The sequence below is a fragment of the Nerophis ophidion genome, linkage group LG05, assembly GCF_033978795.1.
Source record: "Nerophis ophidion isolate RoL-2023_Sa linkage group LG05, RoL_Noph_v1.0, whole genome shotgun sequence".
Classification (NCBI taxonomy): domain Eukaryota; kingdom Metazoa; phylum Chordata; class Actinopteri; order Syngnathiformes; family Syngnathidae; genus Nerophis; species Nerophis ophidion.
In genome coordinates this window covers 13519407-13544455 of record NC_084615.1, presented here as the reverse complement: position 1 = coordinate 13544455, position 25049 = coordinate 13519407, and the positions used below count along the sequence as shown (strand labels likewise).

At 40.4% G+C, this 25049-nt stretch overlaps 1 protein-coding gene across 6 annotated transcripts in view; it reads left to right on the top strand.

Moving 5' to 3' along the window:
* LOC133552687 (syntaxin-3-like) overlaps nt 1-20172 on the top strand; it is a 53018-nt gene extending 32846 nt beyond the window's left edge. Inside the window, exons 8-12 of one of the 6 annotated variants that reach the window (XM_061900067.1) lie at nt 5639-5773; nt 10017-10127; nt 10262-10372; nt 19614-19694; nt 19781-20160. In XM_061900067.1, coding sequence (XP_061756051.1) covers nt 5639-5773; nt 10017-10127; nt 10262-10372; nt 19614-19691 — 435 coding nt within the window. In that variant the 3' untranslated portion in view covers nt 19692-19694; nt 19781-20160. Of the gene's footprint in view, nt 1-5638; nt 5774-5919; nt 6547-10016; nt 10128-10261; nt 12010-16100; nt 16215-16413 lie in introns of those variants that run through there. The other 5 variants (XM_061900063.1, XM_061900065.1, XM_061900064.1 and 2 more) reach the window with 5 other exon arrangements.
* The last annotated feature ends 4877 nt before the right edge of the window (nt 20173-25049 follow it).

Genomic DNA, 25049 nt, shown 5'->3' with positions numbered 1-25049 from the left:
TTTTATTTAACTTTAGTTAACTTATTTTTTTTTCTTTATCTATTAATCTATTTTTAACTTTTTGTTTTTAATTTAATTTTTGAAGTTCCTTAAAAAGTTTGAAAATTCCCCATATTTCGCAGGTGTGTCTGGTATGGCGAGCAATTGTATATTTTGGGGGTCCCATTTAGTTTTTTGTTTTTTTATTTAACTTAAGTTAACTTAATTTTTTTTTCTTGATCTATTATTTTATTTTTAACTTTATTTATTTTTTTTATTGAATTTTTGAGGTCCCTTAAAAAGCTCGAAAATTCCCCATATTTCGCAGGTGTGTCAGGTATGGCGAGAAATTGTATATTTTGGGGGTCCCATTTAGTTTTTTTGTTCTTTTATTTAACTTTAGTTAACTTATTTTTTTTTTCTTTATCTATTATTTTATTTTAACTTTATTCTTACTTTATTTAATTTTTGAGGTCCCTTAAAAGGCTTGAAAATTCCCCATATTTCGCAGATGTGTCAGGTATGGCGAGCAATTGTATATTTTGGGGGTCCCATTTAGTTTTTTTTGTTTTTTTTATTTAACTTTAGTTAACTTAATTTTTTTTCTTTCTTTATTATTTTATTTTAACTTTATTCTTACTTTATTGAATTTTTGAGGTCCCTTAAAAGGCTTGAAAATTCCCCATATTTCGCAGGTGTGTCAGGTATGGCGAACAATTGTATATTTTGGGGGTCCCATTTAATTTTTTTTTTTTTTTTATTTAACTTTAGTTAACTTCATTTTTTTTCTGTCTATCTATTATTTTATTTTTAACTTTATTCTTTTTTCATTGAATTTTTGAGGTCCCTTAAAAAGCTTGAAAATTCCCCATATTTTGCAGGTGTGTCAGGTATGGCGAGCAATTGTATATTTTGGGGGGCCCATCTAGTTTTTTTATTTAACTTTAACTTAATTTTTTTTTCTTTTTTATCTATTATTTTATTTTAACTTTATTCTTACTTTATTGAATTTTTAAGGTCCCTTAAAAAGCTTGAAAATTCCCCATATTTCGCAGGTGTGTCAGGTATGGTGAGCAATTGTATATTTTGGGGGTTCCATTTAGTTTTTTGTTTTTTATTTAACTTTAGTTAACTTAATTTTTTTTTCTTTATCTATTAATCTATTTTTAACTTTTTTATTTTTTTATTTAATTTTTGAAGTTCCTTAAAAAGTTTGAAAATTCCCCATATTTCGCAGGTGTGTCTGGTATGGCGAGCAATTGTATATTTTGGGGGTCCCATTTAGTTTTTTGTTTAAATTTAACTTAATTTTTTTTTCTTTCTTTATCTATTATTTTATTTTAACTTTATTCTTACTTTATTGAATTTTTAAGGTCCCTTAAAAAGCTTGAAAATTCCCCATATTTTGCAGGCGCGTCAGGTATGGCGAGCAATTGTATATTTTGGGGGGCCCATTTAGTTTTTTGTTTTTTTATTTAACTTATTTTTTTTTTCTTTCTTTATCTATTATTTTATTTTAACTTTATGCTTACTTTATTGAATTTTTGAGGTCCCTAAAAAGCTCGAAAATTCCCCATATTTCGCAGGTGTGTCAGGTATGGCGAGCAATTGTATATTTTGGGGGTCCCATTTAGTTTTTTCGTTTTTTATTTAACTTTAGTTAACTTAATTTTTTTTTCTTTCTTTATGTATTATTTTATTTTTAACTTTATTCTTTTTCTATTGAATTTTTGAGGTCCCTTAAAAAGCTTGAAAATTCCCCATATTTTGCAGGTGTGTCAGGTATGGCGAGCAATTGTATATTTTGGGGGTCCCATTTAGTTTTTTGTTTTTTATTTAACTTTAGTTAACTTAATTTTTTTTTCTTTCTTTATCTATTATTTTATTTTAACTTTATTCTTACTTTATTGAATTTTTGAGGTCCCTTTAAAAAGCTTGAAAATTCCCCATATTTCACAGATGTGTCAGGTATGGCGAGCAATTTAATATTTTGGGGGTCCTGAAGTTTTTGTTGGTGTGTCGGGACATAGGGAAGGACGTGATGTGATGTGTGCCGGGCGACTGGCGTGAACCCCGCGGTTCAACGGGGGCCCGTTCAATGCTGCTGGCAGCTTTAATTAACTTTGGACTTTGGATTTAAAAGTCACCTGCCTGGTTGTACACCTTCAGTATTTGTCTTTCAGATGTGGCCAGTGAAATGTTTTACTGCACAGATGACGACAAGGCGTGTGAAACTGAGGGTTGTAAAGTACAAAGTACACACAACTGTCATTTGTATCCATGACTTTCTGGACTCATGACTCCGCAAAGGAGCAGTCAGAGGGATTGTGTTGTATGGAGGGTTAGAAAGAGTAAAAAAATAGAGGGATTGTTATGTTTTACCAAGGATTGGAGACAGTAAAACATATCCAGGGAGGGGTGCACGCTGAGGCCAAGGAAAAAAACTTTGTAGCCATAGCACACATAAACAAGTTTCATAGAGTCAACAAAACTTGCAACAGAGGGGAGGGAGTGGGAGCTACGGAGGCCGACTGCTGCTGTATAAGCGCTACTCAGCCGTCCATCGCCCCTAAGGAGAAGTACTTGATAATGATACAAAAGATACAACAAAAATGCAGTTTATTTGCTTTAAGACAGGGGTGTCGAAGTCAAACACAGAGTGGGCCAAAATTTTAATGAACAAATGAACCTTTTAATAGGGACCCAAACAAGTTTTGCATTGAATATTGAACAAGCAAGGCTTATATAACTTTATAGTGACATGCAAAATCCAGTTTCAAATAATAATAATAATAATTAAAAAACATCAATGGCATATCAAATACAATTTAAATAAAAATTGAGTGCCTCTTTTCTGTTTGCAGCCTTCTGAGGTAAATATCAAAACACATTTTGTCCACAGGCTAATAATACATTTGAAAATAAAATAGCATTAATGAATGAACCAAACATTCAAGCCTTGAAGTAACAAGCGAAAGTGCATGAATAAATTGTTAATTATTGCTCAGTTTGCTACACTGATTTGCTTGAACAATGAATATGGAACAAGCAATAATTATATAACTTAATAGTGCAAAATCCACATTCAAAAAACAAACGAAAAAAAAATAAATGGTCAAATAAATACAATTTAAATAAAACATTTGATGCCTCTTTTCTATTTGCAGCCTTCTGAGGTAAATATCAACATTACATTTTTCCACAGGCTAATAAATCATAAAATAAAATAATAATGAGATGGTTGGGGTTGGTGTTGGGGGGCGGGTTTTGGTGGTAGTCAGTGCTGCAAGGGGTTCTGGGTATTTGTTCTGTTGTGTTACGGGTGCGGATGTTCTCCCGAAATGTGTTTGTCATTCTTATATGGTTTGGGTTCACAGTGTGGCGCATATTTTTGTAACACTGTTAAAGTTGTTTATACGGCCACCCTCAGTCTGACCTGTATGGCTGTTGAGTAAGTATGCAGGGCATTCACTTAAGTGTGTGTACAAGTCTCATATATCACGTGACTTGGCCGGCACGCTGTTTGTATGGAGTAAAAGCGGACGTGACAACATATTGTAGACAACGCTAAAGGCAGTGCCTTTATACTATTAAGTGAACAAACATGATATTAAATCAACTTGCATTTGAAACCGTGTTTACTACGGAAAAAAGTCTGATATAGACAAGTTGTCAGGGTTGAGAGATCTGAACGTGCAAACTTACCATTCATCTATCCATCCGTTTTCTACCGCTTGTACCTGTCAAAGTCGTGGGGAGTGCTTACCATAAAAACTGCCACTCCAAAAAACAACAACATTCCACCCAAGTGGTATTAGAAAACACTCAAACACACGTTCATGCACAAGTTGTCCATTCAAAAGCTCAAACAAGCAGCCCCAGCTGACCTGGTGGCTTTATGGCACTGTTTCGTAACCTTTTTTGAGCCAAAACACATTTTTTTTCCTTTGGAAAAAATGCAGAGGCACAACCACCAGCAGAAATCATTACAAAAATTTAACTCTGTAGAAAATAATAAGTCACAATTGTTGGATATGACTTTAAAACATAAGCAAGCATGCATGACTATAGCGCTTGTCTCAAAGTAGGTGTACTGTCGCCACCTGTCACATCACACCCTGACTTATTTGGACCTTCCTGGTAAGGTTTATTCAGATGTACTGGAGAGGAAGCTACGCCGGATAGTTGAACCTCGGATTCAGGAGGAACAGTTTGGTTTTCGTCCTGGTCGTGGAACTGCGGACCAGCTCTATACTCTCGGTAGGGTCCTTGAGGGTGCATGGGAGTTTGCCCAACCAGTCTACATGTGCTTTGTGGACTTGGAGAAGGCATTCGACCGTGTCCCTCGGGAAGTCCTGTGGGGAGTGCTCAGAGAGTATGGGGTACCGGACTGTCTGATTGTGGCGGTCCACTCCCTGTATGATCAGTGTCAGAGCTTGGTCCGCATTGCCGGCAGTAAGTCGGACACGTTTCCAGTGAGGGTTGGACTCCGCCAAGGCTGCCCTTTGTCACCCATTCTGTTCATAACTTTTATGGACAGAATTTCTAGGCGCCATCAGGGCGTTGAGGGTATCTGCTTTGGTGACTGCAGGATTAGGTCTCTGCTTTTTGCAGATGATGTGGTTCTGATGGCTTCAACTGGCCAGGATCTTCAGCTCTCACTGGATCGGTTCGCAGCCGAGTGTGAAGCGACCGGGATGAGAATCAGCACCTCCAAGCCCGAGTCCATGGTTCTCGCCTGGAAAAGGGTGGAGTGCCAATCTCCAGGTTGGGGAGGAGACCCTGCCCCAATTGAAGGAGTTCAAGTACCTCAGAGCCTTGTTCACGAGTGAGGGACGAGTGGATCGTGAGGTTTACAGGCGGATTGGTGGGGCGTCTTCAGTAATGCGGACGCTGTATCGATCCGTTGTGGTGAAGAAGCTCAGCCGGCCGATCTACTTTCCCTTCCTCACCTATGGTCATGATCTTTGAGTTATGACTGAAAGGACAAGATCACGGGTACAAGCGGCCGAAATGAGTTTCCTCCACCGGGAGGTAGGTCTCTCCCTTAGGGTGAGAAGCTCTGTCATCCGGGAGGAAGTCAGAGTAGAGCCACTCCTCCACATGGAGAGGAGCCAGATGAGGTGGTTCGGGCATTTGCTCAGGATTCCACCCGAACGCTTCCCTAGGGAGGGGTTTGGGGCATGTCCGACCGGCAAGAGGCCACGGGGAAGACCCAGGACACGTTGGGAAGACTATGTCTCCCGGCTGGCCTGGGAACACCTCGGGATCCCCCGGGGGGAACTGGACGAAGTAGCTGGGGAGAGGGAAGTCTGGGCTTCTCTGCTTCAGGCTGCTGCCCCCGCGCCCCAACCTTGGATAAGCGGAAAGAAATGGATGGATTCTGACTCGAATTGTCACCCCAACAATCATTGGTACTTTAACTTAAGAATTGGACTTGAATCTAATGGAATCGTGAGTGATTCCCACCTCGTGTACATAGCCTTGAATTCAGGTTAACCCAGTATTACGTAACACTATTATAAAAATCTTTGAATCCTTGGGTTTGTAGCAAGACAGACGTTTTTGGTAGTCCACAAAGGAACTTGTCAGACTGTGAAGTCGTAATATTGTGAGCAGCAGTTATATTTGAGGTTGTGCCTATGTTGATGTCCTGTAGATTGTGGACTCTGGCATCTCCAAACAAGCCCTGAGTGAGATCGAAGCCCGACACAAAGACATTGTTCGTCTGGAGAGTAGCATCAAGGAGCTTCACGACATGTTCGTAGACATCGCCATGCTGGTGGAGAACCAGGTACGCTCCTCTGTTTCCTTCATGTGTCTCCTCCATCATCATCATCAGCGCTCACTCCCTTGGTGTCTCTTTTTGGTTTTTACTTCCTGACTGAGTCCAACTCTTTTCTGCCTGACACTCCCATCTTCCTCCTGTCTTTGTTCCAGCACCGTGTCTTCTTCACTTTCCTCTTTCCTGTCATCTGCCACCTCCGTATCATTAACTGCTCATTGCCGGTCCCCATGTTGTAAGATCACACATTCATTGCCGGTCCCCATGTTGTAAGATCACACATTCATTGCCGGTCCCCATGTTGTAAGATCACACATTCATTGCCGGTCCCCGTGTTGTAAGATCACTCATTCATTGCCGGTCCCCATGTTGTAAGATCACACATTCATTGCCGGTCCCCATGTTGTAAGATCACACATTCATTGCCGGTCCCCATGTTGTAAGATCACACATTCATTGCCGGTCCCCGTGTTGTAAGATCACACATTCATTGCCGGTCCCCATGTTGTAAGATCACACATTCATTGCCGGTCCCCATGTTGTAAGATCACACATTCATTGCCGGTCCCCCTGTTGTAAGATCACACATTCATTGCCGGTCCCCGTGTTGTAAGATCACTCATTCATTGCCGGTCCCCATGTTGTAAGATCACACATTCATTGCCGGTCCCCATGTTGTAAGATCACACATTCATTGCCGGTCCCCATGTTGTAAGATCACACATTCATTGCCGGTCCCCGTGTTGTAAGATCACACATTCATTGCCGGTCCCCGTGTTGTAAGATCACACATTCATTGCCGGTCCCCCTGTTGTAAGATCACACATTCATTGCCGGTACCCCTGTTGTAAGATCACACATTCATTGCCGGTCCCCATGTTGTAAGATCACTCATTCATTGCCGGCCCCCATGTTGTAAGATCACACATTCATTGCCGGTCCCCATGTTGTAAGATCACACATTCATTGCCGGTCCCCGTGTTGTAAGATCACACATTCATTGCCGGTCCCCGTGTTGTAAGATCACACATTCATTGCCGGTCCCCGTGTTGTAAGATCACACATTCATTGCCGGTCCCCGTGTTGTAAGATCACACATTCATTGCCGGTCCCCCTGTTGTAAGATCACACATTCATTGCCGGTCCCCATGTTGTAAGATCACACATTCATTGCCGGTCCCCATGTTGTAAGATCACACATTCATTGCCGGTCCGCATGTTGTAAGATCACACATTCATTGCCGGTCCGCATGTTGTAAGATCACACATTCATTGCCGGTCCCCATGTTGTAAGATCACACATTCATTGCCGGTCCCTATGTTGTAAGATCACACATTCATTGCCGGTCACCATGTTGTAAGATCACACATTCATTGCCGGTCACCATGTTGTAAGATCACACATTCATTGCCGGTCCCCATGTTGTAAGATCACACATTCATTGCCGGTCCCCATGTTGTAAGATCACACATTCATTGCCGGTCCCCATGTTGTAAGATCACACATTCATTGCCGGTCCCCATGTTGTAAGATCACACATTCATTGCCGGTCCCCATGTTGTGCGATCACACATTCATTGCCGGTCCCCATGTTGTAAGATCACACATTCATTGCCGGTCCCCATGTTGTAAGATCACACATTCATTACATACAATAAGTATAATTGTCTACATTACATACAATAAATATAATTGTCTATATCTGCTTGCACCTTTGCTTTCTGAGGAGAAGTCTGTATTGAGGTAAGCACACTTGTCTACTTTCCTATTCTGTATGCCTTTTAGTCCACAGTTCTAAACCATGTGACCACCATCCTCGTCAGCTAACATTAGTGCTCCGGTTGACAGCTAGCAATTAGTGCGCCAGTTGCCAGCTAGCGATTAGCTCTCTGACAAGTTACAGGCTAGCGTTTAGCCCTCTAATTGCAATCTCGTGATTTACACTCTAGCTTTCAGCTTGTAATTTGTGGACTACAGTTGCCAGCTAGTGATTGGTGGACTACAGTTGCCAACTAGCAATTAGCACGCTTGATGCCAGCTAGCGATTAGTTCTCTAGTTGCCAGTTAGTTGCCAGCTAGCGATTAGTGCTCTAGTTGACGGCTAGTAATCAGGGCTACAACTTTGTGGCTGAGTTGCTGTTGTTCCCAAACTTCGTAAAATAAAGCCGACAGTTGACTTTGGAATATTTAGGAGCAAAGAAATTTCACGACTGGATTTGTCGACAGTTTCACGCTGGAAATCACTGAGAGCGGCCCATTATTTCACAAATGTGCTTGATTTGATACACCTGTGGCTGGGCCAAGTCATTAGGACACCTGAGTCTCATCATTTGGATGGGTGGCCAAATACTTTTAGCAATGTAGTGTACCTTGATGATCAGTTTGATGTATTACTAGGAGGTCCACCAGTTTGGACCCCAGTTTTAAAGGCCTACTGGAATGAGATGTTCTTATTTAAACGGGGATAGCAGGTCCATTCCATGTGTCATACTTGATCATTTTGCCATATTGCCAAATTTTTGCTGAAAGGATTTAGTAGAGAACATCCACGATAAAGTTTGCAACTTTTGGTCGCTAATAAAAAAGCCTTTCCTGTACCGGAAGTAGCAGACGTCACGGGTTGTGGAGCTCCTCACATCTGAACATTGTTTACAATCATGGCCACCAGCAGCAGCCCGAGCGATTTGGTCCGAAAAAGCGACAATTTCCCCGTTAATTTGAGCGAAGAGTAAATATTTGTGGATGAGGAAATTTAGAGTGAAGGACTAAGAAGAAAAAAAAAGTTAAAAAAAAAAAGGCGATTGCAGTGAGAGCGATTCAGATGTTTTTAGACACATTTACTAGGATAATTCTGGTAAATCCCTTATCTGCCTATTGTGTTGCTAGTGTTTGAGTGAGTTAAATAGTACCTGTTAGTCGGAGGGTTGTGGCCACGGGTGTGTTGAGGGAAATCACAAAGAAGCTGCAGTAGGACAGAAGCTCCGCTAATCTCCGGTAAGAGGTGACTTATTACCACAATTTTCTCACCGAAAACTGCCGGATGACATGTTGTCGGGATCCATGTTCGCTTGACCGCTCTGATCCGTAGTTAAGCTTCACCTACGGGAATTTTAAACAAGGAAACACCATGTTTGTATGGCTAAAGGCTAAAAGCTTCGCACCTACATCTTTCTTCTTTGATGTCTCCATTATTAATTGAACAAATTGCAAAAGATTCAGCAACACAGATGTCCAGAATACTGTGCAATTGCGTGATGAAAACAGACTACTTTTAGCCGTAAGTGATGCTGGGCTAATATGTCCCCTCCAACCAATAACGTCATCATACGTGTCATCATTCCGCGACGTTTTCAACAGGAAGCTCTGCTGGAAATTTTAAATTGTAATTTAGTAAACTAAAAAGGCCGTATTGGCATGTGTTGCAATGTTAATATTTCATCATTGATATATAAACTATCAGACTGCGTGGTCTTTAATTAATTTAAAGGCCTACTGAAAATTCCCGGAGGTGAAGCTTTACTATGGATCAGAGCGGTCAAGTGAACATGGTTCCCGACCACTTGTCAACCGACAGGTTTCAGTGAGAAAATTGTGGTAAAAAGTCGGCTCTTACCAGAGATCAGCGGAGCTTGTGCCTTCCATGCAGCTGCCGTGACTTCCCTCCGAGACTGGCATCAACACACCCGTGGACACACCCCTCCGACTATCAGGTATTATTTAACTCACTAAAACACTAGCAACACAATAGAAAGATAAGGGATTTCCCAGAATTATCCTAGTAAATGTGTCTAAAAACATCTGAATGGCTCTCACTGCAATCGCCTTTTTTTTTTCTTCTCTCTAGTCCTTCACTCTAAATTTCCTCATCCACAAATATTTCATCCTCGCTCAAATTAATGGGGAAATTGTCGCTTTCTTGGTCCGAATAGCTCTTGATGCTGGAGGCTCCCATTATAAACAATGTGAGGACGTGAGGAGCCCTCACACTGGTGATGTCATCGTCTGCTACAGGCAAGGCTTTTTTAGTTGCGACCATCTTTAACGTGGATGTTCTCTACTAAATCCTTTCAGCAAAAATATGGCAATATGCCGAAATGATCAAGTATGACACATAGAATGGACCTGCTATCCCCGTTTAAATAAGAACATCTCATTTCAGTAGGCCTTTAACTGTAAGAAAAAAGTGTGGTAAGTTATTTTTGTTTTGTTTTTCCTGAACTGAATGTAAATGACCTCCTTGTTTCCTTCCAGGGTGACATAGTAGACAACATAGAACAGAATATTTCCAAGTCAGTGGACCACATCATTGCAGCTAAAGAGCAGACCAAAAAGGCTGTCAGGTACCAGAGCAAAGCACGCAAGGTAATCTTCTCACTTTGCTCTTTCTCACCTCATTCTCTGCAACTACCCGACACACACACACACACACACACACACACACACACACTGGGCCTCTTTTATTTGATGCACCGGTATCGCTGCACGGCCACAAAAAGGGCGGAATGATCGACCGGATCGAGAGCAACATGGACCAGTCCGTGGGCTTCGTGGAGCGAGCCGTAGCCGACACTAAGAAAGCCGCTAAGTTCCAGCAGGAGGCTCGACGTGTGAGTGACCAGAGTGGAGATGTGAGCGGTTCAGGGTTTCCCAAAAGCAAAGTAAGAAAGACTAAACCACTGCACTGTACAACTGTGGTCCCCAACCATGGATCCTGGGCCGGCACCCGTTCCTGACTTATATAGCCCTAAATCACAAGTGTCTCAAAGAGCTGCACAAGCCTCAACGACATCCTCGGCTCAGATCCCACATCAGGGCAAGGAAAAACTCAACCCAATGGGACAATGAGAAACCTTGGAGGGGACCGCAATAGACGTCGAGTGGGTCTAACATAATAGTGTGAGAGTCCAGTCCATAGTGGATCTAACATAATAGTGTGAGAGTCCAGTCCATAGTGGATATAACATAATAGTGTGAGTCCAGTCCATAGTGGATCTAACATAATAGTGTGAGAGTCCAGTCCATAGTGCATCCAACATAATAGTGAGAGTCCAGTCCATAGTGGATCTAACATAATAGTGTGAGAGTCCAGTCCATAGTGGATCTAACATAATAGTGAGAGTCCAGTCCATACTGGATCTAACAAAATAGTGAAAGTCCAGTCCATACTGGATCTAACAAAATAGTGAGAGTCCAGTCCAGTCCATAGTGGATCTAACATAATAGTGAGAGTCCAGTCCATGGTGGATCCAACATAATTGTGAGAGTCCAGTCCATAGTGGATCTAACATAATAGTGAGAGTCCAGTCCATAGTGGATCCAACATAGTAGTGTGAGAGTCCAGTCCATAGTGGATCGAACATAATAGTGAGAGTCCAGTCCATAGTGCATCCAACATAATAGTGAGAGTCCAGTCCATAGTGGATCTAACATAATAGTGAGAGTCCAGTCCATAGTGGATCTAACATAATAGTGAGAGTCCAGTCCATAGTGGATCTTACATAATAGTGAGAGTATAGTCCAGAGGTGCCCACACTTCTTATGCAGGCGAGCCACTTTTCAATTGACCAAGTCGAGGGGATCTACCTCATTCATATATATAATTTATATGTTTTTATTTATGAAACATACATTGTTGCTAACATATTAAAGGTTTTTAATGATAATGCAATAATGTTTGACACATTTTACAGAGTAATGAGGCTATTTTCAGGAAGAAGTAGTCATGTCTGTAGTCTCACAACAATCATATGGTTATTGTCAGTACTATCAGACAACAAAGACTACAACCAACACCAGCAGTGGTTATACTGGTGACAATAAGTAGAGCAAGTCTAATGTACGTCCACAACTAAAGAGAAGACAAGGTCAAATGTCTGCAAGGTTTGTCTGAAAGGTTTTTCATGCACTTACTGTATTTCCTTGAATTGCCGCCGGGTATATAGTATGCGCCTGCCTAGAGTTACTGCCGGGTCAAACTCGTTTCGCAAAATTTTTTTTTTATTAGCGCATGTGTGAAATTCCCGCCGCTTCAAAATCGTTTCGCCAAATAATTAGCATATGCCTAGAATTTCCCCCGGGTCAAACTCGTCACGTCACGAGTGACACTTCACCTGTCATCATTTTCAAAATGGAGGAGACGGATTTCAATCATTTGAAATTGCATAAAGGGAAGAAGATTAAGAGATATTCAGTAGGATTTAAGGTCCAAGCTATTGAATATGCTAAAAATAACAGTAAGCAGCTATGTTCTATTAATATACCGTAGCTGCGTGTGTCAAATATGAGTCATTAAATGACTCCCGCCTCCTGGTGGTAGAGGGCGCTAGTGATCCTTCTTGCGACTACTCTGCTGCAGAAGAAGTGACAACAAGCAGCAAGAGTGAGCAGCGATCCTTTATTTTTTCCTCTCGCTTGCACTTTTAACATGGAGGATTACATATCTAAAATAAAACAGTTTTCTAAACTGGACTTTCAATTGAAGCAGGAGGTAATAAAGGAAGATCCCCATCGAGACAGAGAGACTTTTAAAACTGAAGGAAGATAAGGAAGACTTCTATAAACAAGTTATTGATGCTTTTGATCAGAAGGAGCTGCGCATGGACTTCATTTATAAGTAAAGGTAAGACCATAATAACGTTTTTTTTATTAAATGTGCTTTTCATGATGGTATCCTTACATCACACTCAAATTTATAAGCACAGGCCTAAATTTACCGCATGCCTTTGGTAAGCGCCGGAGTGAGAAGAGGTTTTAAAATAATTAGCGGCAATTCAAGGAAAAACGATATTTGCTATATTTATCTGCCGCCCGCCGTGCCAATAAAGCCGCCATTAAAGTAGTCCCCGGTGTGAGAAAGGTTGGGGACCCCTGCTGTACATAACTGTACTCTCCTCAAAAGGTGGTCAAGGGTGAGAGAAGGCCGACTGCTCAACTTGGAATTTCTCCAGCAACTTTTATGAGGTCATCACCTTTTGACCTTCTGACCTTAAATAGCCAACATCCTGTCACTATGTGAAAAGGAACATTCTGCTTGCTTGCTTTTGGAAGACCAGAACCTTCCCGTGATGATCCCACCTGACTCCTACTCAATCCCAGCCAAGCTAGACCACCCATATACCCCCTAACACACACACACACACACACACACACACACACACCATCTTTATTCTCTACTTTGTTTTCTTTCTGTTTGTTTATTTGTCTGTGCATGTGTGTGCGTGTGTGTGTTTGTGCGCGTGTGTGTGCATGCATGTGTGTGTGTGTGCGTGTGTTTGTGCGCATGTGTGTGCATGCATGTGTGTGTGTGCGTGTGTTTGTGCGCATGTGTGTGCATGCATGTGTGTGTGCGTGCGTGCGTGCATGCATGTGTGTGTGCGTGTGTTTGTGCGCATGTGTGTGCATGCATGTGTGTGTGCGTGCGTGCGCGCATGTGTGTGTTTGTGCATGTGTTTGTGCGTGTGTGTGTGCATGCATGTGTGTGTGTGTGCGTGGGTACGTGTGTGTGCAGGCGTGCGTGCGTGCGTGTGTGTGTGCGTGTGTTTGTGCGTGTGCGTGTGTTTGTGCGTGTGTGTGCCTGCATGTGTGTGTGTGTGCGCGTGCATGTGTGTGTGTATGCATGTTTGTGCGTGCGTATGTGTGTGCGTGCGTGTGTGTGTGCGCGTGCGTACGTGTGTGTGTGTGTGCAGGCGTCCGCGTGCGTGTGTTTGTGCGTGTGTGTGTGCCTGCATGTGTGTGTGTGTTTATGCGTGTGTGTGTGTGTGTGTGCAGGCGTCCGCGTGCGTGTGTTTGTGCGTGTGTGTGTGCCTGCATGTGTGTGTGTGTGTTTATGCGTGTGTGCGTGTGTGTGTGTGTGTGCAGGCGTCCGCGTGCGTGTGTGTGCGTGTGTTTGTGCGTGTGTGTGTGCCTGCATGTGTGTGTGTGTGTATGCGTGTGTTTGTGCGTGTGTGTGCGCGTGTGTGTGTGTGTGTGCGTGTGTGAATAAACGTTGCATTCACCTGTGAAGGTAAGTCAACATCGTTGCTCCAATGGATTGCTTTAGTCAACATGAGCCTCACTGGGAGGTCAGCAACCAGCGTGCGGCGTTTTAGCTTTTTCAAAAATGTATGAAACTGGAAAACAGTGAAAAGAAAAAAAAAAAATGTTTTGTCGTAATTTGTTTTCCGCAGGAGGACAAAAAAAAATGACACAAACCTTCCTAGTTGTTAGAAATCCCATTGTTTGTATTAAACACGCTTCATTTGGGAAGCGCCGTTTTGTCCTACTAATTCTGGCGGACCTTGAACTCGCCGTGGTTTGTTTACACGCGCAACTTTCTCCCACGCTGCCACAGAGAGACGTCTTTAAAGGCCTACTGAAATGAGATGTTCTTATTTAACCGGGGATAGCAGGTCCATTTTATGTGTCATACTTGATCATTTCGCCATATTGCCATATTTTTACTGAAAGGATTTAGTAGAGAACATCCACGATAAAGTTGGCAACTTTTGGTCGCTAATAAAAAAGCCTTGCCTGTACCGGAAGTAGCAGACGATGTGCGTGTGACATCACGGGTTGTGGAGCTCCTCACATCTGAACATTGTTTACAATCATGGCCACCAGCAGCGAGAGCGATTCGGACCAAGAAAGCGACGATTTCCCCATTAATTTGATGAAGTATGAAAGATTCGTGGATGAGGAAAGTGAGAGTGAAGGAGTACAAAAAAAGGCGAAGGCAGTTGAGAGCGATTCAGATGTTATTAGACACATTTACTAGGATAATTCTGGAAAATCCCTTATCTGCTTATTGTGTTACTAGTGTTTTAGTGAGATTATATATCCATCCATTTTCTACTGCTTATTCCCTTTTGGGGTGACGGGGGGCGCTGGCGCTTATCTCAGCTACAATCGGGCGGAAGGCGGGGTACACCCTGGACAAGTCGCTACCTCATCGCAGGGCCAACACAGATAGACAGACAACATTCACACTCACATTCACACACTAGGGCCCATTTAGTGTTGCCAATCAACCTATCCCCAGGTGCATGTCTTTATATAGGCGTACCTAAAAGTCGGAGGGGTGTGGTGACCGCCAGTGTCTCTGAGGGAAGCCACATTTCTCGACGAGGTGAAGCGAATATTCCCCCCCCCCCTCTCCTCCACGGTGGAAGCTTCCGACGTTCAGGGGCGGCTGTTCGGAGGAGGCAAGAGAGTCCGCAGCTGCCTCTTTGACGGGTGCACGAGGAACGACGCAAGCTCTTCGCTCATGTCTACGGTAAGAGCCGACGTATTACCACCATTTTCTCATCGAAACCTGCCGGTTGACATGTGGTAGGGAACCATGTTCGCTTGACCGCCCTGTTCCATAGTAAAGCTTCACGTCATCTTTCGGGAATGCAAAACAAGGAAACAAACACCGGCTGTGTTTGTGTTGCTAAAAACGGCCACAATACACCGCTTCCTACCTACATCTTTCTTCTTTGACGTCTCCATTATTAATTGAACAAATTGCAAAAGATTCAGCAACACAGATGTCCAGAATACTGTGGAATTATGCGATTAAAGTAGACGACTTATAGCTGGTATCAGCGCTGGAACAATATGTCCACTACAATCCGTGACGTCACACGCACGCGTCATCATACCGCAACGTTTTCAACAGGATATTTCGCGCAAAATTTTAAATTGCAATTTAGTAAACTAAAAAGGCCGTATTGGCATGTGTTGCAATGTTAATATTTCATCATTGATATTTAAACTATCAGACTGCGTGGTCGCTAGTAGTGGCTTTCAGTAGGTCTTTAATGCCTCTCATTTTGTCCACCAAACGTTTTATACTGTGCGTGAAAGCACAAAGGCGAGCTTTGTTGACGTTATTGACTTGTTGGAGTGCTAGTCAGGCATATTTGGTCAAGCTAATCAATGCTAACATGCTATTTAGGCTAGCTGTATGTACATATTGCATCATTATGCCTCATTTAATTTCCTTTACTTATGTCGTCTGTCTATTTTGATTTATATTTGCATGTCACATGATCTGTGTGTAACATTGGCTGCAATTCTGATAGTTGTTAGTGTGTCACATTGTTCCAGACCAAAGCAAACGTTACCCAGCTTGCATAGATTGTAATAACTGTACCAATTGTAATATTTTAATACTAGACATAAGAAGACATGAAAATAATAGGTTACAGTAATGGAGACGTGGCGTAACAAAATCATGAAAAATGATCTCAGCGTCGCTGGTGGACAAAATGGAGCGAATTTTCGCGATATTACGAAGATGAAAGAAGGTTGAACAAAGTGGTATCAGCGGAGAGGCGCAGCAATGAGAGTTCTCCCGTCTGTACTTGCCAACAGAGAGTGCTGCTTGTAGTGCTGCTCGTTCTGGTCTTGGTGGCCGTACTAGCGCTGGTCATCGGGCTGTCAGTGGGCCTGACCGGCAGCTGAGCGGCTGTTGAGTCGGCAGCTCAGGTGAGTCAAAGAAGCGGCACATGTGGGCGGGGACAAAGGCTTTGCATGCTCCTCACTAGACAGGCTTCTTGTGTGCGGAGGACTTGGACGTGGTGAGCTTTGTGGGCGGGGCTTTTCTCTCACCTGGTTCAGCAAACACGCCAAGCGGCGCCGGTTTGACCCTCGTTCTCCTCTCTCTCTCTCTCCCCCCTGTTCCTAGAAAATGATCATAATCGGCGTGGTCTGTGCCGTGCTGGTCGCCATCCTCCTCGCCATCATCCTCTCACTGACTCTATAGCAGGACCTCTTCGTACAAACCATTTCACTCCTCTCACCCCTTCATCCGGAGTCTACCCTCCCCCGCTCCCCCGAACGAGAAGATCAAGACTCGACCGACGTCCGCCTAAAGCTAAGGACCGTTTGTTCCGCCTTAAATGAAGACTGAACCTGACGTACTTGCCTCCAGTCATCCAGGTGTCGCATTTCTATTTATTCATGATCTAAGAAACACACTATTATTATTATTATTATTATTATTATCATGTCTTTATGAGCCTTTGACACATCTCACAATGGAATGTTCTTGGGAGTTTCAGCACTTTTACGTTTTTCCACAAAAAAGATTCCTCTCTGTCGCCATGGTCTTGCACGTCCTCCTATTGAAGCGGCAAGACGACAACTAGTCATTCCAAAGAAAACCTTAGTTTGTAACAACCCAAAAAGCTTACTTTTTTTTTAAGGTTTTGCACCAACATTGTGTAACCTGGCTTTGTTTTAAAACATACCGTTTACGGTTTTAAAATTTTTTTAGAAATCCGGATGCCAAATATGTCAACAACACCCGTTAAGTATTGCTACTTTGTTTATAGCGATACCGTTTTGTTTGTGCCTGTTTAGCAATAAAGTTAGATTGAATGTGAGTCGATACGCTGGAAAGTCAACACTTTTTAACGCCTTTATTGCTGGGATTTGTGTCATTAAATCATTTATTTATGTTTCCTTGTAAAGCTGTTAAAGAACCACTGCCTCTGAGAGACAAATATACATGCGGACTTCATCCAAATGGTGCCTTTTATTTGTCACGGAGGGAACAAAACTGTGATGTATTAATGTTTTATTGCTAATTAAATTTTTTTTAATGTATATTGCTGGTTGACTTGCTGTTGACTGTAAGCCTGAAACAAAGCTGATTCATGGTTATGGAGAGGTAGGTTGTGTTTTCTCATTACACACACAGACACACACACACACACACACACAGACACCCCTCTTTTCCCTGGGTCCTCCCCCGAAGTGGTGTCAATGTGCATGCATGTGAACTACAAAACCCAAAACCAGTGAAGTTGTGAAATTTGTAAAAAACAAAAGGAGAATAAAATGATTTGCAAATCCTTTTCAACTTGTATTCAATTGAATAGACTGCAAAGACAAGATATAAATTTTTTGGCAAATCATGAAGTTAGAATTTAATGGAAGCAACACATTGCAAAAAAGGCATTTTTACCAGTGTGTTACATGGCCTTTCCTTTTAACAACACTCAGTAAAGGTTTGGGAACTAAGGAGACACATTTTTGAAGTGGAATTATTTCCCATTCTTGCTTTGATGTACAGCTTAAGTTGTTCAACAATCTCCTGCCTCATATTTTAGCCTAAATATTTTCAATGGGACTACAGGTAGGCCAGTCTAGTACCTGCACTCTTTGACTACCAAGCCACGCTGTTGTAACACCTGGCTTGGCATTGCCGTGCTGAAATAAGCAGGGGCGTCCATAATAACGACATACGTTGCTCCAAAAGCTGTATGTACCTTTCAGCATTAATGGTGCCTTCACAGATGTGTAAGTTACCCATACCTTGGCCACTAATACACCCCCATACCATCACACATGCTGCCTTTCACACTTTGCGCCTAGAACAGTCCGGTTCTTTTCATTTTTGTTCCAACGTCCACGGTTGCCAAAAACAATTTGAAATGTGGACTCGTCAGACCACAGAACACTTTCCCACTTTGCATCAGTCCATCTTAGATGAGCTCGGGCCCAGTGAAGTTGGCTCCGTTTCTGGGTGTTGTTGGTAAATGGCTTTGGCTTTGCATAGTAGAGTTTTAACTTGCACTTACAGATGTAGCGACCGACTGTAGTTACTGACAGCGGCTTTCTTAAGTGTTCTTAAGCCCATGTGGTGATATCCTTTACATACTGATGTCACTTTTATGATGCAGTACCACCTGAGGGGTCGAAAATGCGTAACATCAGGGCTTACGTGCAGTGATTTCTCCAGATTCTCTGAAACTTTTGATGATTCACGGAGCGTCGATGTTGAAATCCCTAAATTCCTTGCAATAGCTGGTTGACAAATGTTGTTCTTAAACAATTTGCTCAGGCATTTGTTGACAAAGTGCTGACCCTCGCCCCATCCTTTCTTGTGAAAGACTGAGCATTTTTTGGGAAGCTGTTTTTATACCCAATCATGGCACCCACCTGTTCCCAATTAGCCTGTTCACCTGTGGGATGTTCCAAATAAGCATACTTGCCAACCTTGAGACCTCTGATTTCGGCGTGGTTGGGGGGGCGGGGCGTGATTAGAGGGGAGGAGTATATTTACCGCTAGATTCATAGATTCACCTAGTCAAGTATTTCATATATATATATATATATATATATATATAAAATAAATACTTGAATTTCAGTGTTCATTTATTTACACATTTACACACACATAACACATCTACTCATTGAGTTAAGGGTTGAATTGTCCATCCTTGTTTTTCTAACCATACGCAGGTACAGTAGATGGCAGTATTGTCCTGTTTAAGAGTGTCACAACATTGCTGTTTACGGCAGACAAACTGCTTTACGGTAGACGAAAACTGACTGCTGTAGTTGTGTGTCGTTTTACCGCGTTTGTAGGACGTTAATGAAACTGCCTAACAATAAACCCACCTAAGAAACCAAGAACTCGCCCTCGATCATTCTGCAGTTAGAACGTCATTGGGTACACACACTCTTTATACACGTCACTCAGGTCCGCCTGAATTTAGGGAGAAAATTTGTCCCGGGAGATTTTTGGGTGAGGCGCTGATTTTCATGAGTCTCCCGGAAAATACGGGAGGGTTGGCAAGTATGCAAATAAGTGTTTGATGAGCATTCCTCAACTTTCTTACTCTTTTTTTTTTCCACTTGTGCCAACATTGTTGCAGGCATCAAATTCCAAATGAGCTTATATTTGCAAAAAATAAACAAAGTTTACCAGTTTGAACATGAAATATTATGTCTTTGTAGTCTATTGAATTGAATATAAGTCGAAAAGGATCTGCAAATCATTGTATTCTCTTTTTATTTACCATTTACACAACGTGACAACTTCACTGCTTTTCTACAAAATGGCACAAATGACACTTTTTCGCTCTATACCTGCAGAAAAAGATGATGATTACTTTGTGCTGTACCATCATTGGAATCGTGGTGTTCTCCTATCTCTACAGTTTCTTCTCATAAAAGGTAAAAGCGCTTTGCATCCGCATGAGGAATAGATGACTTTAATGCATGTTTATTCTGTTTTTTTTTCCGTGTGCTGGCGTCAAAAGAATTGTCCAAAAACTTTTCCCTCCAACCTGAACTCCTGACTGAAACTTCAACCTGTGTCCCTGCCTGATTCTCTACTTCTTTATTTCTCTATTCCATCCATCCATTTTCTACCGCTTATCCCTTTATTGACTTTGAGTAATAGTTGTGTTGCTGTATGAAGTGTCATGCATGGCCATTGTTTGTCTCACCACGTCGCCCCCTGGTGGTCAATGTAAAGAAACTCTAAAGTCCACATTCCAAGCGTTCTGAGGACTGGACCACATTCTGATTCATTTGATGTCACAAATGTCACGACCTGCATGTACTTTTTGTTGTGTGCTCTGAAAGTGCGTGTAATATTTGTGTGTGTGTGTGTGTGTTTTTCCTGGCTGCGTGACCCAGAAAAGCGTGTTATGTAATAAAGTATATCTGTGCGTTGTACCAGCTGCTGTCATTTCTTTTCTTTAGTTCAATGACATGTTTTTGTTCAATTCAATGACATGTTTTAAGTCCACAACCACCGTGACATTGTTGCAGTGTTTTCAGGAGTGTATTAGTACCCCAAACTTGCAAATACGTCCTCGTTTAATACATTTATATATTTTTTATACATATTTTTTTAATTTTATAAACCTTTATTTATAAATTGCAACATTTACAAACAATTGAGAAGTAATAATTATCAAAATAAGTACAAAAACAGTACAAAACAGGGCCATGGGGTTGTAAACTCAAAGTAACTAAAATAAAATTATATATATATATATATATATGTGTGTGTGTGTGTATATACATATATAATATAATGTGTGTGTGTATGTATGTATGTGTGTGTATGTATGTATATATATATATGTATGTTTGTGTATATATGTCTGTATATATATATATATATATATATACATTTTATTATTCATATATATATATACACACACACATTATACTATATATATATATATATATATATACATATATAAAACTGCAAAAAAAATATATAAATGTTTTGCACAGTTTATATATGTATATATATATATATATATGATAGTGCAAAAATATATATAATTTTTCTGCATATATTTATACAAAACTGCAAAATTGTTGTATATACATTTTTTCCTATATGTATGTATATATATATATCCCTTCTTGACTGCACTTAAATGTATAATATATGTAGAATATATTCATATTCATATATTATATGTGTATATATATATATATATACATATATTTATACAAAACAGTGCAAAAAAAATTTATAAATGTTTTGCACTGTTTATATATGTATGTATATACATATATATATATATGATAGTGCAAAAATATAATTTTTCTGCATATATATATATATATATATATATATCCTTCCTTGACTGCACTTAAATGTATAATATATGTAGAATATATTTTTATTATTCATATATATTATATATAAATATGCATAATATATGCCATATTTATTATTATTGTTGTCTATTGTGAGTGAACTGTGGTGCTGAATTTCCCCCAGGGATCAATAAAGTACTTTCTATTCTATTCTATTTTATTCTATATATAACAAAAATTGCCATAGACCCACACAAGTTCAGTAGATAAGCTAAATTTGGAACACAGCATCATCGTTTTCACGACTTTTTGGTTATTTGAGGTAGAGTGTTTTAACAGAAAGTTCTAATTCTTTTTTAAAGGCACAAAAAAACAGGTCGGGTATTTAGAAACATACATTTATGAATATAATTTAGTTTGTTTTTCTTAATTTTAGAAACCTGTATTTTATAAATTGCAACATTTACAAACAATTGCGATATCCATCCTTCTATCTTCTTCTGCTTATTCGAGGTCGGGTCACGGGGGCAGCAGCCTAAGCAGGGAAGTCGTCTTCACTCTCCCCGGCCACTTCGTCCAGCTCTTGAGAAATATTAATAATCAAAACAACAAAGCAGCGCCAGGGAGTTGTAAACTCAAAGTAACTAAAATAGAATGATATATATATATATATATATATATATATACACACACACGTTTTCACAGCTTTTGGGTTGTTAGAGGTAGAAAGCATTTTAAAGTAAATTTCTATTTCTTTTTTGAAGGCCCAAAAAAATATTGATAAACTTACATTTATGAATATAAAACTCAGCCCATAGTATAATGAGGTGGCAAAGGTAAAATTCCTTTTTCAAATTCGTTTTCATTCTGGTTTAAAGCCTCCGTCTTCTACCTTCAGCACACTCGCCTGCCATCATAGGAGAGGCGGAGTTTAGAGGAGAGTGCGCTCGATTTGCCTCACACGTCATAAGTATCGCACTACGGCGACACACGGTATTGCCTGTACGCACCACAGGGTGAACAAATGAAGCGCGCCTGACTGTTAACATATTCTAATCTGGCTTGAACGGCAGCGGCCGTGGCCAATAGGAGGGGTGATATGCAAATAGTAGGCGGGGTCACAATAGTGTAACCCAGGGGTGTCCAAACTTTTTCCACTAAGGGTCGCACACTGAAAAATCAGTGCAAGCGGGGGCCATTTTTATATGTTTTTATTTAAAAAACCAATACAATATATGTGTAAAAATATACATTTAGGCCTCCACTCAGACTTGATCCCAGGGACCCCAAAGGGTTTGGTCAAAAAAATAATTAAAATGTGTCATTATTTTGTATTATTGTTATTCAAGGTTTAAATCTCTAGATCAACATTAGGTCTATCTGTCAATACAACGTTTTTAAAGATTTAAGTTGTATGCCCTTTTTGTTATGGAAAAAACCCATAAAATATGAAATAGTTTCCCCCAATATAATTTTAAAGTGGAATATTTGAGATTATAGAATAATTGGAGCCTTAAACATGTCAACACATGACACCATTGATTTCAATTTATTATTATTTTTTAGCAATGACACACACACAAAAAAAATGCACTAAAAATATTGGGGATTCTAAAGGGTCCTACTCATTAAAAATAAAAAACTTTTTTTTTTTACTGTTTACTTTAAACACAATCGTCTTGAGATCAACTTCAGATCCATCTGTCAATTATAACTTTTATTGTTGTTTATGTTTTTTGTTTGTTCTTATTAGGCCCTTCTTTACAAAAAACAACTTTTTTTTTACATGGCAAACACAAAATATCCAACATTTTCCCCCAAAAATATCTCAAAGTGGAATATTTAATGTGACATCTATTTTGATGAATTATTATTTTCATTTAAAGAAAACAACAGCTTGCATGGCAGCTTTGTGTCAGAGTAAACATTGCAACATTTTCTTGTTACATTTTAACTGGTTTACTCTTTTATACCACTTTTTCTGGGTTTTTTTTTATTAATCGTATTTTTGGAATGTGCTTAGGGCCGTTAAAAAATTACCCGCGTGCCGCAAATGGCCCCCGGGCCGCACTTTGGACAACCCTGGTGTAACCAAATGAAGCGCGCCTGTCTTGTTAACATATTCTAATCTTGCTTGAACGGCAGAGGCCGTGGCCAATAGGAGGGCCAATATGCAAATAGTAGGCGTGGTCACAATAGTGTGACCCAATTGTTTCACCCGTTATTTTTTAACGGCCCCACGTCACATTTTAAGAATACAATAAAAAAAAAATAAAACATGAAAAGTGGTATAAAAGAGCAAACGGGTGAAATGTAACAAGAAATTGTTGCAACTCTTATAACACAAAGCTGCCATGCAGGCTGTTTCTTTCTTTAAAACATAATAATGAATCAAAATCAATGTCATTTTGAATTATTGACCTATTCAAGGCTCCGATTATATCACATTAAATATTCCACTTTGAAATATCTTTTGGGGAAAATGTTGCATATTTTGTGTTTTGCCATATTAAAAAATGAGCTGTATTTTTTAAAGAAGGACCTAAAACATACAAACAAAAAACGTAAACAACAATAAAATTAAAAATTGATGGATATATCTGACGTTGATCTCGAGATTATTGTGCCAAAAGTAAACAGTAAAAAAAATGAATAATTAATGAGTAGGACCCTTTTGGATCCCCAATTATTTTAGTGTGCTTTGTTTTTAAGTGTCATTGCTCAAAAAATAATAATGAATCAAAATCCCAAATTAAGGCTCTGTCACACCAAATTACTTCCCACCTACGAAAACCTTCCCCCCGGAAGAAATTTGGCGTGACAGCCCTTCTAATGCTTGAAGGACCCCAATGAGGGTGAAAAGACCTCCAAGCAGCCCACACAGCTGCCTGTTTTAAAAGCGTTATAATTGGCTGATTGTCATTGGTGAAAAATAACGTTGAGGAAAAAATATTAGCATTCCAGCATGCTAACCTTTCAAGCTATTTTTGCTTCGCTAATTTTGCAGCTGTAAACAACATAGATTTGTATCACGCTTTTTTAAACACTCAAAGCGCTCACAGAGAAGTGATTCTCAACATTTGCTAATTTTGCAGCTGTAACCCTTAAGAGTCATACAACTTGGTATTGTCACTGCTGTCACGCGGGGAAGGTTTTTGTAGGGGGGAAGAAATTTGGCGTGACACCTCTAATTAATATAAAATCTCAAATATTCCACCAAAGAAAGTTTTTGGGTGAAAATATTGCATATTTTGTGTTTTTTCCATTTTTTTCCTAATGTTGATCTAGAGATTTCAAACTTGAATAATAATGAAAATACTAATACTGAATAATGACACATTTTTTATAATTTTTTGATCTAAACCCTTTGGGGTCCCCGGGATCATAACTGATAGGAGGCCTAAATGTATATTTTTTTCTTTATATATTGCATTGGTTTTTAAAATAAAAAATATGAAAATGGCCCCCGCTTGCTTTGATTTATCAGTGTGCGGCCCTCAGTGGAAAAGGTTTGGACACCCCTGGTGTAACCAAATGACGCACGCCTGTTGTGTTAACATATTCTAATCTTGCTTGAAAGGCAGAGGCCGTGGCCAATAGGAGGGGTGATATGCAAATAGTAGGGCGTGGTCATAATAGTGTAACTAAATGAGGCGGGGCTATTGTGTTAACATATTCTAATCTTGCTTGAACGGCATAGGCCGTGGCCAATAGGAGGGGTGATATGCAAATAGCAGGGCGTGGTCAGAATAGTGTAACCAAATGACGCGCGCCTGTTGTGTTAACATATTCTAATCTTACTTGAACGGCAGAGGCCGTGGCAAATAGGAGGGGCGATATGCAAATAGTAGGCGGGATCACAGTAGTGTAACCAAATGACGCGCGCCTAATCTTCTAATCTTGCTTGAACGGCAGAGGCCGTGGCCAATAAGAGGGGTGATATGCAAATAAGTGGGCGGGGTC